Source organism: Melanotaenia boesemani, chromosome 8 (assembly GCF_017639745.1).
Source record: "Melanotaenia boesemani isolate fMelBoe1 chromosome 8, fMelBoe1.pri, whole genome shotgun sequence".
In the NCBI taxonomy this organism is placed as follows: domain Eukaryota; kingdom Metazoa; phylum Chordata; class Actinopteri; order Atheriniformes; family Melanotaeniidae; genus Melanotaenia; species Melanotaenia boesemani.
The window spans coordinates 23622484-23640172 of record NC_055689.1 but is presented as its reverse complement, the minus strand read 5'-3'; the positions used below and the strand labels follow the sequence as shown (position 1 = coordinate 23640172).

General features: G+C 39.1%; 1 protein-coding gene across 1 annotated transcript in view; it reads left to right on the top strand.

The window, feature by feature from the left end:
- The window catches only part of insra (insulin receptor a), a 58533-nt gene extending 41091 nt beyond the window's left edge, over positions 1 to 17442 (top strand). Inside the window, exons 8-22 of the mRNA XM_041992373.1 lie at positions 306 to 432; positions 1216 to 1469; positions 4788 to 4955; positions 7328 to 7526; positions 7887 to 8173; positions 8735 to 8874; positions 9394 to 9553; positions 10481 to 10580; positions 10665 to 10732; positions 11138 to 11367; positions 11593 to 11703; positions 12404 to 12563; positions 13142 to 13271; positions 13687 to 13821; positions 15924 to 17442. Coding sequence (XP_041848307.1) covers positions 306 to 432; positions 1216 to 1469; positions 4788 to 4955; positions 7328 to 7526; positions 7887 to 8173; positions 8735 to 8874; positions 9394 to 9553; positions 10481 to 10580; positions 10665 to 10732; positions 11138 to 11367; positions 11593 to 11703; positions 12404 to 12563; positions 13142 to 13271; positions 13687 to 13821; positions 15924 to 16281 — 2627 coding nt within the window. The 3' untranslated portion in view covers positions 16282 to 17442. The remainder of the gene's footprint in view (positions 1 to 305; positions 433 to 1215; positions 1470 to 4787; positions 4956 to 7327; positions 7527 to 7886; positions 8174 to 8734; positions 8875 to 9393; positions 9554 to 10480; positions 10581 to 10664; positions 10733 to 11137; positions 11368 to 11592; positions 11704 to 12403; positions 12564 to 13141; positions 13272 to 13686; positions 13822 to 15923) is intronic.
- Positions 17443 to 17689: the final 247 nt, after the last annotated feature.

Genomic DNA, 17689 nt, shown 5'->3' with positions numbered 1-17689 from the left:
CACTCTTATGTAATTCTGTACAATTATACTCAAGGCAAAGACAAACATGTCCATAAAGAAGTGGTGAAATATAGTTTGCAGTGTCAGCAAAAGTGTACTTTGATTGATTTTAAATCAAAGTGTTGTAGATAAAGGAGCACAGCTGCTTCAGGACATAAAGATATTTTCATATCTACCCCCAACCCCACCCCTGATTTCACCTGATAACAGACATTTAAAAGCTTGAATAATGATTCCCTTTCTCTTTTATTTTTTCAACATATAATTGTTTTATTTGAGCCATGTCTTTTCTTATGCACATTCAGGTGAGAACCACATATTGAATTTCACCCACATCCGAACTTCCAGCGACAAGATTATGATCAAGTGGGACCCCTTCTGGCCACCAGACTTCAGAGATCTGCTGGGGTTCATGGTGCTCTATAAAGAAGCGTAAGTTTATCTAAAACAAGTGACCTGGATCTCTGCTGGACAAATATTTTTCTTAGCTGTCTTGCAGATGTGAAAAAAAACTGAATCGATCAGTAGTAACATCAATTCCTGCTTCACTGATTCTTAAAAGACAAGAACGATCGCTGCGTAGAACCATTTAAGAATTGTGTCTCCTAAATAAGCAACAAACATGGACCAGATATATGGATAGCAAAGCCATATTTGCTTATTTAACACAGTATAATTGGAGAAATTTATATTTAGATTAATAAAACTAAACTTTCAATTATCATTTAGAAAAATGCAGGAATAATGCAAAAAAAATTTTTGCATTTAAGTGTGTGGTGAGTTTGGTATATTGATTTTAGTTTACATTTTTAATGTAAATAACGTCATTGTCCTTTTGTTTAATTTGAAACTAACATGTTTTTTACTTACAACTAAAATAACAACTAATCTCTGTGAGACACCAAAAAGCTGGCATTGCAGTAATGATGCTTGAGTGACAATGAAAGTTTGAAAGAAAACAAGCATAAATAAGTCTTTCTTCACAGCCACTTAGTCTTAAAATCATTGATAATATCCTGAGGCATCCTCCTTTTGTCATAGCCAGCATTACTGTGAGTCTTTTTAACCTTAGTAATGTTTTAGCTAATTTCTTCTTCCGCCAGGTTAGATAAATCAAATGATAAATATCTGGAAAATGTTTTAAACTGAAACTCAGTTTCCCTTTCTTTTTCTATTCCTTCGTGTCTGAATTGTTCTTGTTTTTCCCCACAATAGTCCTTTCCAGAACGTAACAGAGTTCGATGGGCAAGACGCCTGTGGCTCCAACAGCTGGGTGATCGCTGATGTGGACCCTCCACGTCGAGCCACAGACTTAGAAAAAGAGCAAATAGAACCAGGATATCTCATCATGCCTCTGAAGCCCTGGACACAGTACGCCATCATGGTGAAAACCCAGCTCTCAGCATCTGACGAGCACCAGGTCCACGGAGCCAAGAGCAAGATCGTCTATGTCCGCACAAACGCCACTAGTAAGACTGATGGAAATTTGTATTGCTAGCTGGTTCTGCTATCAAAGGATCTCTTGATCTAGTCAATTAATGTGGTGTTAATTCATAATGGTGGATTAGATTTAAATCAAGTGATGAGAGCATGTTCAGCTACAAGAACATTACAGCCTATCTTTTTTTTTCTAGAAAGATGTGGATGCATCCAATATGTTGGTAGCCTGTGATCTTCATGTTGCAGCTTTTATGAAAACATTGAGTTAAACCTACCGGTCCAGCAACCAGCAGTAACTGGTCAATGAGTATTCATGTGATAAAGATCCAGGTCCAACTCCAAATTATTTCAAATAATGCATTGTTGCAACTATTAGTTGTATAAATATGTCTTGTGCTCTCTGATTTTTTAAATGTCACTAAAGAAAACAGCAAGAAAAAATAGAAAATATAGCTAAACCTACAGGTTCAACAGCCCTCGCTGGTATTTTTCTACGTGTGGCTTGGATATGATTTAATTTAAAGAGCACTACTAAAGAAGTGAAAATATCCATGACCATCCAAAGAATCGGTTCAGATTATCAAAATATCTCCTGATTTTAGGTCTTATGAGTGCATGAATATTATAGTACCACCAGGCAAAAATCAGGTTACAAAGTAATTTAACTGCATTGAATTTGTCTGCTACTGGAACACTCCTGTTGATCTTTTAAACTGTAAAGACAGAACAAAAGGGATGATTTTGTAGAAAAACGTCTGTTGCCACCTTAACGATCATGCTGGTGTTTACCATGTTCACACCTGGTGAAAGAAGTTTTACAGAAGCTAAAAAAACTCTAGGTTACACCCAGCTGCAGATTAGGGGGCAATATGTTCCCATAGAGAAAAAGGTCAGGGCCTCGTTCTGTAATGAAATTAGGCTATTTATAGTGTCATCCTGTGGTGTTACTATCATTGACTGGCGGAGTCAGTGCTGTGATTGTCAGTCTGACCACTGCCAACATGTCCTTGGCACAAGAGCAGGGAAGATGAGGACAGATGGCATGATTTCCTTTGGGTACCTCCGACCTACAGCACCCCAACCCCTGCAAGATGTCTGCATCAGTCAGTCACACTGCCATTTTCAGTACTTGATGTACTCTGCCTTCTACGGAGTGTGTCGTGTGCAGTTTGGGTTAATCATAATCATGTTGGCTTGTCTAACTGGCTTCCTTTTAGACAAAAAATGTTTCCTTTCTGATAAACCGCAAAAAACATCCTTCGCTCGCACAGAACAGTCTTCCAGCTTCAGACAGCCAACCAGCTGTGTCAAGGGAGGGGTTTCTACCCGTCTGGCAACCGCTTCGGGTTTCTGGTTTGTGTCATGTATTGCCAGCATACCTCATCAGAAGGGCAAAGCTGTCATTATACATAAGCTGTTGCTGGTGAAACTTGGTCTGACAATGCGGTTGGACTAGTGTGTTGCTTCGTCATGAATCAAGGACAACATAATCACACTGTGACAATGAAGCATAGGCCTTAGGGTTCAATTTCACATCCACACACTCTTGTTCCTCACATATATTCTGCCTCCCACACACATCCCATCAGTTTGTGTATGTGAATCTTTGATTCTTGGAAATGTTGCTCTATTTCAGACCCGGTGACTTTTAAGAGCCATATAGAAAACCTTTACCAAAGCAGAAACTAGTTATTAACACCTAAAAAACGCACATTTTGTAGATTATTCAATTAAAACCCTCTCACTATAAGCTCGGTAGCTCATTGGTGCAGTGTTTATAACACACAAGTTTAGTGTGTGTTTATTTCATTACATTAATTCAGCAGATGCAAAAGCATTAAAAGTGAATTAAAAGTAAGGCGTATAGAGAAATACTGAGTCTTAATTGAACTGAATGATAGGCTTTTTAGTTCAGAGGAGGTTGAATATCTGCTTGAAGTGATCATTCTGTGCGTTGCAGAGCTTCACTTGATCAGAGGACAAACAAAGATCGATCCATAAATCCAGATTTGCAGTCAATAAATACACTCATGTTTTGATTAGTCTTGCTCACAGCATGTAATCCATGCCCACAAATATCCACAATTTACCTTGTAAGTGTTCTGCTGGACTTTCAAACAACTTCACGGAGCAAGGAAATGTATTGGTGTGTGCAGCTATGGAGTTGTTTACACTCACATCTCTGACTAATCAACGCTCTGCAATGTTTTAACATCACTCTTCAGTATCGCCTCGGCTCCCTCAGCCGAGATGGTGCCAAAAAATATAGGATAGTATCAGTTACATGGTACCACCTACAGTATGAAAATAAATAAATAAATAGGGAGCCGTACCATGCAATTACTCCATCATGTAGTTGAAAATCACTATAAACTGAAACACAGCTGAACCAAAAATATAATTGTACCAATCAACAAACGCAAAAACATATTTTATTCGTTGTGTTAGACACTACGAAAGTATACTTATCTCTTCATTTGGTCTTCATTCATTTGTAGCACAATTACATCTGACCACAAACAGAAACACCACCTCCTCAATCTGCACACATTACATGCATCAAAGAGTGTGAAAACCAAAAGATAAAACTGATTGGGGAATACCCAGAGCAGGCAGCTGCTGGTCAAAGGCCAATTTTATAACAGCAACTGTGCTGTGTTGTTTTACCGCAGCCTGACATGCAAAGTGGACAGAAACAGCACTTCTCCTTTGTTAAATTTAACAAGCAAAGGTCAGTGATTCATTTGTGGAAACATGCGGATTATGCTGGAGGACACAAAAAATACACAAAATCACTAAAAATATCTTTTAAGTTATAAAAAAAAAAACAGGCAATGGACAAAGCTTTTGCATGATGACCTTGTAATTAAGCAAAAGACTATTATAGAGAAAGAAAGAAAAAGCTCTGCCTCTAGCAGTGCAACACCTGGATCCAACTGGACTCAGAGCAGATTGACTTGATGTCACATCCTGTTTGAATTCTTGGTTTTGTTTTTGGGAGAAAAGCGTCTGCCAAAAGACTGTAGAATAGAATAGAACCAGAATTTCATGCAACAAAAACAAAGTGTCTTCTAGTACATGGCAAAACACTGTACAAGATATGTATTTAGTACATTAATGGTATTTTTCACATTAATTTGCACCCATAAGATGTGCAGTGCATCAAGTCAGCAGCATCCTAATTGTGTTATTTTTGGACAGTGTTGATTTAATGACTCCAATAAAATGAAGTCATGAGATCTACTACCCCAACTGATAAATCAACATGTCCATTACTCCTTTGGCCACATATTATACATCACTGCACACCCTGCTTCATTCTGAAGAATTATATCATATTTCCCCAGAACCTTCTGTCCCACTGGACCCCATCTCCTCGTCTAACTCCTCCTCCTCCATCATTCTCAAGTGGAAACCTCCCAATGACCCCAACGGCAATATCACTCACTACCTGGTCTTCTACCAGCGCCAGCCAGAGGCCAGCGAGCTCTATAAGTTTGACTACTGCCAGAAGGGTAAGCCACATTGTTTGGACTTGTCTTTATTGTGTCTGCTTCTGTATTTGTGTGTCTGAGTGGTCGAATGCAAGCCAAAGTTTATTTTAGGATGTTTGCATTAGCCTGAGAGCTTCTCTTACTCAACAGCTCTTTACTTGTAGAAAACTGATTTATTAAAATTAGGTTATTTTGACTCTTGATGCTATTCAAAGGAGCAGTGGGTTCAATGTTATTCTGACAATATATTTTTCACATTTTGATATAATCAAACTAAATGTTAAAAAATGCCTTAAGTAGCCTTTTAGATACGGCATTGCTGGATTAATTTGTTAAAGTGACAGCATTCAGTTATTCAAGCCAACATAATGTTCACATACATGTTCAGACATTTTTGGGGACAATCTACTATTATAAGTATTATGTCAAGTAGCTTTTTATGCATACAAAATGTCTGCAGCAATATAAAGCCAGAAGTTCATATTGCCAGGAGTTATTGCCTCATGCAGCAGTACAAAGGGTTGAAATGTGTTATTTGCACAGAGGTTTTTCTTCATGTTACACATCAGTGGAGCACTGAGTAGGCTAAGTCTGCAGACCATTTAAAAATCATATCAGCTAGCACATAAGCCAAATGTCCCAGTCACACAGCGCCCACCAGAGTATTTTGGGTTCCAAACAAAAGTCAGTCTTAAATGAAAGAGTAAAGCTATTAACCCTGCTGAATACATCGTTTCCAGTTGTACATTACTGAGCAAATTTCTTCTTCTAGTCCTTCTTTACTTTGGGGCACATTTATTATAGTTGAAAACACAATAGACCTTTTTAGCTCTCACAAATGTTGGCTGTTTTTAAGGTGATGCCTCTTTAAGCTGGCAAACGTGTTTCCCTGCATATTAGAAATACGCTTCTTCCAGCCACTCATTATCACTTTTAGTCAAGTGATGAGTAGACACAAAGAAATGGGCAGCTTCCCTACGCTCTACACTGTTATTAGCTGTAACCATGAGAGCAGACTGATCTTTTATAGACAAGCAACAGATAATCGGAGTGAAAACTAAGCGTTGAAAAACAAGAAGTGCTGCAGCACTATACAATAAATAATATGTTTTCACAAATTAAAACATGAAGAGGAAAATCCCAAAAGCAAATTACAATCTCTTTGAAGTTCCTAGCTGTGAACGGCTATTTGACATGCAGTCCAGGTTGGGCCGAACAAGAGAAGCTGCTTCTCTTCTCGTTCCAGATATTTTTACAGATAATTTTTTGCAGGAGTTCAGCTAAGTAATTATTCATTGCAAACCCACAAGTAGCTTTTCATCTAATCAAAACTATTTTTATTTATGTAGCACTTTTCATGCCAAAGAGCAACACCAAGTGCTTTACATAACAATAACAATTTTAGATATCCTATTAAAATAATTTCAACATCAAATTGAAAATTACAAATAAGCCTTCAAATACCCAAGCATATAACCTGACCAAAAAAAAAAACACCTAGTCATTCATTTTCTCTCATGCACCCGTTCAGATAAAGCACACAAAAGGCCACCCACTAATCCCACTAATCCCATTTTACATAAACTCCAGTCCCTGGTATCAGGCTTGATACTGCTGTTTAGAAACGTGTGTTGTCATGTCGCCCATTTTCTCAGTCGGATTGCCAAAACTTATCCTTGCCTTATTGTATGGACTTGTCTCACATTGAACTTGAAGAGAAATTAATAGAGTCCTTATTAAGAGGTGAAGCAGACACATTCAAATGATTGAAAAATTAACTTTGCATGTCTAAAAAAGGTTGATGAGAGCAGCTAGTGTTGGCATAATGTTTCTGAGAAGACTGTATACCAACTAGTGCTGCAGTCTGCATAACCTCTATTTAAACTTATCAGTAACAGTGATAAAGTTACACACTGAGCAAGTGAGATAAATCTAATTCTCTTCTTTGGGAGCATTGAGGAGCTGAAAGCGTGTGAAACTTGGCCCTGAAACAGTCAAGCTCTTTCCTTCTTTTTGCCCCAGGTTCAGGCAAAGTTCACATGTTTATTTTGATTAAATTATTTTGGACACAGCCTCTGTGTCTAGCCATCAGTGCCCATCATTGTTAACACAAAATCAGACGTTCCTATTTTGAACACCCATAATGCCTTCACATCTAGAGGGATGGGAATCTGCAGGGAGATTGTGTCAGTGGTAATTTATCTCCACTAGAGGGGTTGAAGACCTGGGGATGACAATGACAGACATGCCCTGCAGGTATATGTACGTGTGTGTGTGATTTCATCCTGTGTATAAGTCTGTAGCATATCTATGTTTGTTGCACCTGTCATGCCATTTCCTTCTTTTTTTCATCCCCCCTTCTTTGATTGCCATGTCTGCTTCCATGTCACCAGGGATGAAGCTGCCATCACGGGTGCCCACTCAGGTGGACAGTGATGAGGAACAGAAGTGGAACCAGACGGAGGAGCAGGGCCAGGGGATGCGATGCTGCGCCTGCCCAAAAACTGACAAGGAGCTCAAGAAGGAGAAGGAGGACTCAGAATACCGCAAAACCTTTGAGAATTACCTCCACAATGAAGTCTTTGAGATAAAGTGAGACTCTGGTCAAATATGAATTGTTTTTGTGCTCTACTATTTCTGATCATAGTTGTCAGGAGAACTATTTCTGACAGTTTAAGTGGAGTTGGACCGAATGAGAGACTTTTTTTCTCATCCTCACATTATTGAAGTCAATCCAGTAAAATTTCATGATTCCTCTCACAAAGAGTTTGAATCTTACTATGTTTCTACTATTGTGTTGTATTGCATTGTTCCAGGGATTCAGCTAAAAATTTATTAAGAACCATTCATGTACAACCAAATGCATATGTAAATACATCCTATGGTAGAATTTATCCAATTTGCAGTCTATGAATTCAGTAAAACATTTAAAGCATCCTTTGCTATGTCTAGACGCTCCAGGCAACGGCGCTCTGTGATGGGCATCGCCAACAGAACGCACCTCTTCCTTACTACATCTCCCAGCCCGCCTGGAGGAACAGGCATCCCCGATGAAGTGGAGGAAGAAACTTTCGAAAGCACGAAGACTGTAGTCACAGTCCATGCCAAAGAGTCTGCCGTCATCTCCAACCTGCGCCACTTCACCAGTTACCAGATTGAGATCCATGCCTGCAACCACCCGACTGACCCAGCCCGCTGCAGCATGGCAGCATATGTCAGTGCCCGCACATTGCCTGAAGGTAAGAAAACACTAAAGGCTGGGATTTCTCACTACCTTTCCATCCCATATGGCATGACATTTTCCTGTCTCAGGTCAACTCCATTATAATTCAGTTATTAAAAAAAACAGTAGTAAGATTTCCATTCAGTATTGAAGCAAATCTGAAACAATCTTAAGAAAAGATATTTCAGTTAGATATGTTTCCATGACTTATTTAGAAAGGTTAAACTTTGCTGCTTTTTGCTCCCAGAGGGTGGCGGTAAAGAAGCTACATTGGTTTTAGTGTCTATCAACACTATCGCAGTAGAAACCTTTGGGTGGGTTGGGGTTAAAATACTACCGTTGACATCCACAAGAGGAGAATTTAGGCAGAAGAATTTATTTTTATCTCTAAATATCTGGAATAATTTATCATTTAGATTGCTGCAAAAAGGGTACCTCAAGAAACCCTTTTCTCATTATAAGTTTTTTTTATATTTCATATTTATTTAGGACACTAAATGCAGCTTACCTATGTTTTACTCCAGACAAACAAGAGATTTATTAGAAATATGAATGTGTGCTGCTTTGTTCTCCACAGATAAAGCTGATGACATTTTGGGTCCCATTACTTATGAGGTGACAGGATATAATGTGCACGCATACTGGCTGGAACCTACAGCCCCAAATGGTATAATCATCCTGTATGAAGTGAACTACAAGAGAGTGGGAGACAGTGAGGTGAAGACACACTTCCACACACAAACACACATACCTTATTTATCATGGCTTTATTGATTTAGTAGATGTTGTGATTTAAATCTTGAGTTGCAGCCAAGAGTTCACTGCAGGATCACAGATACAGAGAGAAAATGTTATGTACTGGTTTTGTTTTTCTTTTCTTTAAAGGCTGTCTGGTTCAGCTTATGAAAGGCAATTTATAAGCAGCAGCTTTAATTTGTCCATCATAAAACTGACCATTCTGCGCTGCACGGAGAGACAATTCTTATTAAGGGATTTATATTTTAAAATTTTGCTCAATAATTTGCTTGCTTAAACCTAATGACAGAGTAATTGAACACTGGGCTATGTAATCGCCATAGTCAATCAAACATCTATTTAGTCTAGATGATGGATGCCTGATATTCTTTTCAATTTTTATTCTACTCAGCACTTTGAGATGAAACCATGTTCATGTTATTTTAACATTTGGAAATAAATTAAAACAACTCACTGAACATTGATGTTTGCTTTCTGTAGGAGCTGCACTCTTGTGTGTCAAGGAAGCTGTACAAAGAGCAGCGTGGCGGCCTGCTGAAAGTGATGCATCCTGGGAACTACACCGTGAGGATCCGAGCAACCTCACTAGCTGGGAATGGATCGTGGACCGAACCCACATTTTTTTACATCCAGGATGCGAGTAAGTCTCTCTGATGGTTTTTTGAAAAGGTTTAGTTGGAAAATAGCTCATGACTCACGTTTTTGAGACTTCTAAATGTCCATTCAATATTTTTGTTTGCCAGATCATACATCCAGTGTTCTTCAAAATTTTGTTGGTGAAATTGCAACTAGTGGTTATTACATTACGGTGTATAGATGATAGCCTACATTGTTTAAGCTAACCAGTGTCGGAATTGTTACGACTGATTACTTAATGTTATATAGCATTGTGTTTGCTGTTTACCATCAATATCTGTATTGCAAAATCTATTTGTCTTGTAAAATCTAAAGCAACTTATCAGCAGCTACATTCCCTCTCACCGGACTAATAAGCTTGTCAGATACTCTTGAAATTTACCTTGCCTGTGGGTCTAACAAACGAAGTTTAATTGGGCTCCGCCTCTCTCGCCGACACCAGAGTAGCCCACCGCTGCTGTGCTTCTGGAGGCGGCAACGCAGGTTTAATTAAGACATTTTGACGTCCATGTGAAACGATTAAATTCTCGGCATTTTGAAGGTGTGGTGCTAACAATGTAGCCGTCTACATTCCTCTCTGCTGTAGTACCACCAGTCAAAGTCTGCTGGAATTAGTGCACAGTCATGATTTTACATACTTTTAAAATCACAGTACTCAAATTAATCTTACAATATTTCAGTTATTTTTACAGTGATCTGTTGCTGTCAAAGGTTGTTGGACGCAGGCTAGAATTTAAAATATAACATATAATAAAGTAGAACATTAGAAGCATACAAACACCTTTTAATCACTTAGTCATAGGATGCTATTAAGAGATAATGTTTACTGAGCACCGTACGGATGGGGGTGGGGGACTGGCTGGCTGTTAGGAGATTATCTTTGTTCTTCACCTGAAATGTGACGCACTCTTCGGATGAATGTGTTGAACAGGTGATCATCTGTATGTTGTGAAGATCATCATCGGGCCAGTCATCTGCTTTTTCCTGCTGCTGTTGGTGGCTGGGGTGGGATTCTTCATGTTCAAGAAAAAGTATGCAATTATCAAACTCTTTTAAATACTTACTTATCATTTCTGTCAGTGTTATTACATTTTATTGTTTTTTTTCCCATGTAGTCAAACCCAAGGGCCTAGTGGTCCCATCTATGCCTCTTCCAACCCAGAGTATCTCAGTGCTAATGACGGTAAGCAGGGAATTTAATCCCTTTCATGAATTTCATAGAGGCTGGATTTAAGAAGGGATTATAGCACCTCATTAAATTTTGTGACTACAGCACATTTACAGTAGTTAAGGAGGTTTATAGTCCTTACCACAACTGTTATTGGTCTGCTCTGTCTGTATTATCTGAAGCAGCCAAAGATTTAATGCAATCCACTGGTAATCAGTAACTTACAGAACCTGACTGTTTCTGGATTTCAGCAATAACCTAAACATTGTAATTAAAATACTGTATATGTCATGTCTTTTACAGATCCAGTTATTCACTTTGCTTTTAAAAAACAAACTAAAATTGGACCATGATTTAAGTTTGGGTTTCAGATGTTGGAGTTCTCAACTCAGTGCTGTAAAATGGAAAATATGTTTGCAGTGTATGAAGAGGACGAGTGGGAGGTGCCCCGGGACAAGATCAGCATTTTGAGGGAACTGGGTCAGGGCTCCTTTGGCATGGTCTACGAAGGCATCGCTAAGGACATCATAAAGGGCGAAGGGGAAACACGTGTAGCTGTGAAGACGGTGAATGAGTCAGCCAGCCTAAGGGAGAGAATTGAGTTCCTGAACGAGGCCTCGGTCATGAAGGCCTTCAGCTGTCACCATGTGGTAAAGGGAGATTCCTTTTTTTCCTGTCTTGTAGATAAACTGAGGATATTGTGGTATTTGGTTACTGCTGATGGGTAAAAATGCAGGGTGGGGTTTTAATCAGTGGACCACAACCATTTGCTTGAGCTGCTCTTTGTTGTTATTTAGAATTAATTTAGAATGAGAAATACTCGGAGAAATAATGCTCATGTACGGATCCTGAATCCCTTTGATTTTGTGTCTCAGGTGCGTCTGCTCGGCGTTGTGTCGAAGGGTCAGCCCACACTGGTGGTGATGGAGCTGATGACCCACGGAGACCTAAAGAGCTACCTGCGCTCGCTACGGCCTGACGCTGAGGTATTGAGATTTGTTTAAATCAAATTTACACCTGTTTTAGCTTGAAGTGAACTTCTGTTTTTCTTTTCTTCTTTTCACTTCTGCTTTTATTGAAGGGAATTGGTCCACCCTTTATTGACTGCACTTTTTTTTTTTACTAAACTAGCAGCATTTACTGACTTTATTAACAAATTAGGCTGTGATTTGATCATTTGGGGCCTGCGGTCTGGTTTGCATGTACAGTGCATGTGCAGATACACCACAGATGTTCAAATTCAGATGATAAAACAATAAGGAAACATAGGGGCTTTTCTGATGTACCCTTTCTCTCCATCTGTTTTTTTCCCAGCTAGATTGTTGAGGTCTGGACTAAATTATATCTACTAAATGTGATTTCACTAGACAAAGAGCTCTGTGGATCTGTTAGATTAATGTCACCCCACTATCCAAGCTCCTTTACCTTTTCCTGTGGTTTACTGTGTAAATATGCAGAGATTACCTACATGTGTTACCTTTTGGAGTAAACATTCAGACTTTGATTGGAACAAGGACTGAGCTGCTGGATGTTTGAAGACAGTTTAAGCAGTCAGCGCTAAAGCCAACTAAAAACATGGCACTATTCAAATACAGTCAATCAAAATCACCACTAAATCATAAGTAATCATGGATGGAATTCTGCATTAGCACATTAGAAATGAAAAATTTGTCCTGTGTCCGTCAGAATAACCCCGGACGTCCACCGCCCACTCTGAAGGAGATGATCCAAATGGCCGTTGAGATTGCAGATGGCATGGCTTACCTTAACGCCAAGAAGTTTGTCCACAGGGACCTGGCAGCCAGAAACTGCATGGTAGCTCACGATCTGACGGTCAAAATAGGGGGTAAGTTTTCATGAACCAGATCAAGTCACTAAAGAGTTTAGTATTAGGTTGAAGTGCGTATGCACAATTAGAAATATTTTGACTTTGTCTCCCCCTGGAGGTCACATGAGGACACCATCTAATTTTGAACAACTATTTACTAGAGCTGCCCAGACTTCCATTTTTTGGGCCCTAAAAGTAATCTCTTTTTAGGGTATTGCTATTGTTGTTGTACTTTGTAAGTTTATTATTTGATTGTATGTTAATTTAAAGTTTTAGGTGAGAACTGAGCTACTGGATATCTGTGGCCAGTTATAACAGATTCTTTCATTAATCAGTGACGGGCCTTGATTGGCAAGTAATCAAGGAGCCACAGAAATGGAAGAAGTTTAATTTGTGCTTATTTCTGTGCACTGTTTTAGTAGATGCCCCTATAAAAACTAATTTATAGGTGCTAAATATAGCAACAGAAAGTTTAATGAGTACATGAAACACAAGTGAATTTGAAAAACGTTGGTGTAAAGTGGATGAAGTCCAGGTAAAAAATATCTGTGCAAGCTTTGCTGTAATTAAATAATGATGGTCATGTTCCCTTCCAGACTTTGGCATGACCAGAGATATCTATGAGACCGACTACTACAGGAAGGGAGGGAAAGGCCTGCTGCCTGTCAGGTGGATGGCACCTGAGTCCTTGAAGGACGGCGTCTTCACTGCACATTCAGACTGCTGGTCAGTGAAAATTAGCCCTTTGGCTAAATCTGGCAAATTTAGAAGTGTTCTTTTGTTTTTTGTTTTATATATATATATATATATATATATATATATATATATATATATATATATATATATATATATATATATATATATAAATATGTTCTTGTCAAATAAAAAAAAAGAAAAAAAGATACCTCTTGTTTTCAACTTGGATGTTTTTTCAGGTCATTTGTGGCACAGCAGGGCCCATGAAAACAGACCAGAATAATAAACAGTAAACATATTAGGGATGAGCTTTTTCACCTGACGTCATTGTCAGCATCATCGGTGCCTCTGTCCTCAGCCTCCCTGCTCACTGCCGGGGTGTTTACAGATTTACTCTGTCAGGTGTCTAATTGGCATGTCCTCATTCTACCTTTCTGTTTACCAGGTCATTTGGGGTTGTGCTGTGGGAGATCAGCACCCTGGCCGAGCAGCCATACCAGGGCCTGTCCAACGAGCAAGTCCTCAAGTTTGTAATGGACGGAGGCTACCTGGATCGGCCTGACAACTGTGCAGACAGACTGTAAGTATAAGGGCTGTTTTGGATATGAACCAAAAATGAGATGTGACTAAAAGGGGCAGGATTTGAAACTGTTTGTGTAATAAGTTCTATTACATCTATTTACATGTTCTGCTTATTAACTGAAGGTCTTTGAGTTTTACTGCATTTGCCAGACAAAACAAGACATGTAAAGGCCTCTCATTTAGTTTTCATTGCACATTTCTGAAAACTTATTGACCAGTTTGCTGGTTAATGATGATAATAAATAGCTGATCACAAAGAAAAAAAATAACTATTACAAACCCATGAATCTGTGTCTTGTTCCATTCGGCTACACTGAAACACTAATATAGATCCATACCTTCACTCTATACGAGATAGCTGGATCAGTTTTGTTAAGCTCACGATTTAAAGGGGCAAAAAGCAAAATCCCCCCACCACCACCCCCTACTCGCCTCATCTGCGAATGAATGTGCAAAGTGCAAACACACTGAGCAAAACAATATCAACATTTTGTGTAACATGTTAAAGTAACTTCTAACTTTCATGCTGTTACTTACCCGTACAGGAGAAGAGCTCGAGCCAAGTCAAACTGTAGCCTCTTTAGCTATCGCAATGCTCTCCTCCTTGGAAGTACATGGCCAGTGTTAATTAGAGTTATGTCCCTTTCTTAATCCAACAACTTCTTCGGCAAAGACAGTAGTTTCTTAAGTGGTAATGTCAGACCCTGGATGTCCTCAGGTGAATGTTTTGTTCCACTCTCCACCATTTTGCTTAAAAAATACTTGCTGCCATTCCTTGCTGGCTGTAGCCTTTTTATAGTGAGGGAGGGCAGAGGGCTCCGAGAGGAGAGAGGAGGCGGCAATTCACATGAACGTACATGAATATGCAGCCGGACCGGCTGGTAAACACGGGGCTAGACATCAAGAGACAGGGTGTCATGTCATGGTGTACTCTAGATCAGAAGTGTTCAACTAAAGTTTAAAGAGGTCCAGTTAGAGAAAAATCTTTGGAGCCAAGGTCCAGGAGATCATAATAACTATTTTCTGTATTTACTTTTAAACTTTAATTAAAATAAGACATACATGACTCAACTCAAAAAGACTTGGGGTAAAACCTAAAACAAATAGAAACTGTCTCCTCCTCATGTTGTTATGAGACAGTGAAACTGATGTCCATCAGCCTCACAGATAAGAAGTTTTTTTTTTGAGGGGCTGTATGACACCCTCTTTCATACTCTTTATTATTCGGATGGCCACGGTACCAATTAAACGGCTGTTGACACTACTTCATGAAGAAAGAAAAAACAAAAAAGAGAGACTACTCATGTTTCCCGTTTAATTCATTGTGGAAAGCTGTAAGAAAATCAGGAGTAGCCTATGTCTTATTTTAATCAGGAGCAACTACACTCAGGAAAACAAGCCCAAAAACCTGCCACTGACGATAAATGCAAGCAACTTCACAGAAAAACAACCCCAATGTTGCTTATAACAGGAAGACTTAGCAACGCTGCTGCTTTTCTCTGGCGTACTCGTTTATATCTCTCCCTTTGTTTTATGTAGCTGGCTTTCTTTCTCCTGCCGACTTGTTACCTGCCTCTTAAACTCTCGTCTGTCTAAGCTTTCGTGCCGTAAAGTTTGCTGCCGGGAGCCTCACAGACTTAATTGGCTAAGTGTATCATGTGGGATAGCTTAAGTTACATGCAATTGGTCTGCATGTTTCATGACCACTACCGTGAAGACTGCAAAAGTTGCAGCAGTTAAAATAAAAGCACCCCGCCAGATTTTAGAATTTAGGTCCGGGTCCATAAGGTACAGGTTCTGGGTCTGGGTCCGGATCGCGGTCCGCTTGTTAGTGACCTCTGGTCTAGATGAAATTACACAACTAGTTCTTCACATAGCCATATTTTAATTCCTTCAATCTAGAAATGATGAATTTCCACTTATTGCCCATTTAAATTATTATTTCATTCATATTAAACTGATTATTGATCAATTTAAATTGAATTATTATTAAATAGAATTTAATAGAAGATAACCAAATTTCAGTAGACTGTGAAGAAAAGAAATAATTTATATCTGAGGTTTCACTGAGTTTTTTTATCTTCCCATCTCTTCACTCAGACACAACCTCATGCAGATGTGCTGGCAGTACAATCCCAAGTTGCGTCCCACCTTCCAGGAGATCATCGAGATGCTTCGGGAGGACCTGCATCCCACCTTCCAGGAGGTCTCTTTCTTCTACAGTGAGGAAAACAAGCCGCCAGAGAGCGAGGATTTTGACCTGGACATGGAAAACATGGAGAGCATCCCGCTGGACCCTTCGTCATACTCCCAGAGGGAGCAGTGTTTGGACAGGGATGAGTCCTCCTCCATGGGCCTGAGAGGCAGTTACGAGGAGCACCACATCCCGTTCACACACATGAACGGAGGAAAGACGAATGGACGAATACTTGCCCTGCCACGGTCCAGCCCCTCCTAACATATGGGACTCATAAACCCAGTGATGAGATAGATATAATTCTATTTTTGTTTTTTGTTTTTGTCATTTTATATAGATCACACTTTTATCACTTGGAAGCCCTTCAATGCATATCTCAGGACCTTATTTTTCTCTCCAAATGCCACAAACACACACTACAGTAAGTCCACATACGGACGACACAAGACACTTTTTGTATTTGAGGACAAGTCTCCTGCATCTCTGTTGTTCATGATTGTAGTTTATATACTGTATATAATATATATATTGCCAAGTTTGTGCTTGACTGGGTGGATATTGGATTCATCTGTGAAACAAACTCTTGATAAACAAGAAGGCTGCTAAACCCACTGTCCCTCCCCAGGTCCAGGCCATGTCCCTTTCCCCTGAATTCATCAAGATTTCATCCCTGGGTTCCTACGTTTTGAAAAACAACAACAAAAAAAAAAGTGCCCTTCTCTCTTTTCTGTGGCCTACACCAGTTGTCTTGGAACTGTGTTTAAATCTTTGTACACTAGTGGATGAAAATGAAAAAAAAAAAAAATAGACAGAACTCTGTTGGATGGTCAGACACGTCCATCCTTGAACAAACTCTTATCCACTGGAGAAGCTGATTGAAGTGGCTAACCTCCTCACACTGCAGTATTCCAGAATGGCACACAGGATAAACACGGGACTTTTAATGGGTTACATTTTTTTTTTTTTTTTATTTACTTGGTTTTTTTTCTGTTCCTCTCTTTGCTATCCCTTTTCTTTTTTTTCACATTTACAGCTGAAGGATATTTAAACTGTTTTCAGAAACATGTTGGCAAACAGGTTCATCAGATTGACCAATAGCTGCTTCATTGGTATATTTTAGTGGGTATAGAAGATAAGAAATATAAAGATATATATAAATATTATATGGATGTTTTTGTAAATAGTCGATATGTTGTCATTCTTGAGGTATTTCCGGTTAGATAATGTTTTTACATGTTAGTCTCTTATGTTTATTTTTTCTAATCCAGAAAATCATATCAAATAGCTTTTTTTTTGGACTCATGATCAACCAAACAGCACTTGGTTTTTTACAATGCGATGCCTGGGAGGAAGAGTGTTTGGCATCTTCTGCTTAAAATGTCTGCCCACCATGTCAAGATCAAATAAAAATAGTGCTGTAAATAATGTAGCAAGGTGAATTTGTGGCAAGGCTCTGGCTTTTCTTATTGTCCCACTCTGTATGTTTGTTCACACACTGCTGAGTGACCTCAGAAAATACTGAGTTTATTTCTAAAGGAGATTGTTTGTCTTGCTCTGATTAGAGCATATAGCAATGTGAGGGGGGAGTTTTCCTTACAGAAGCTAAAAACCAGAGGCAAAGAAAACCTGCAAATCACTGCTCAAGAGAAAACCGGTTCTTAGTTCAAAA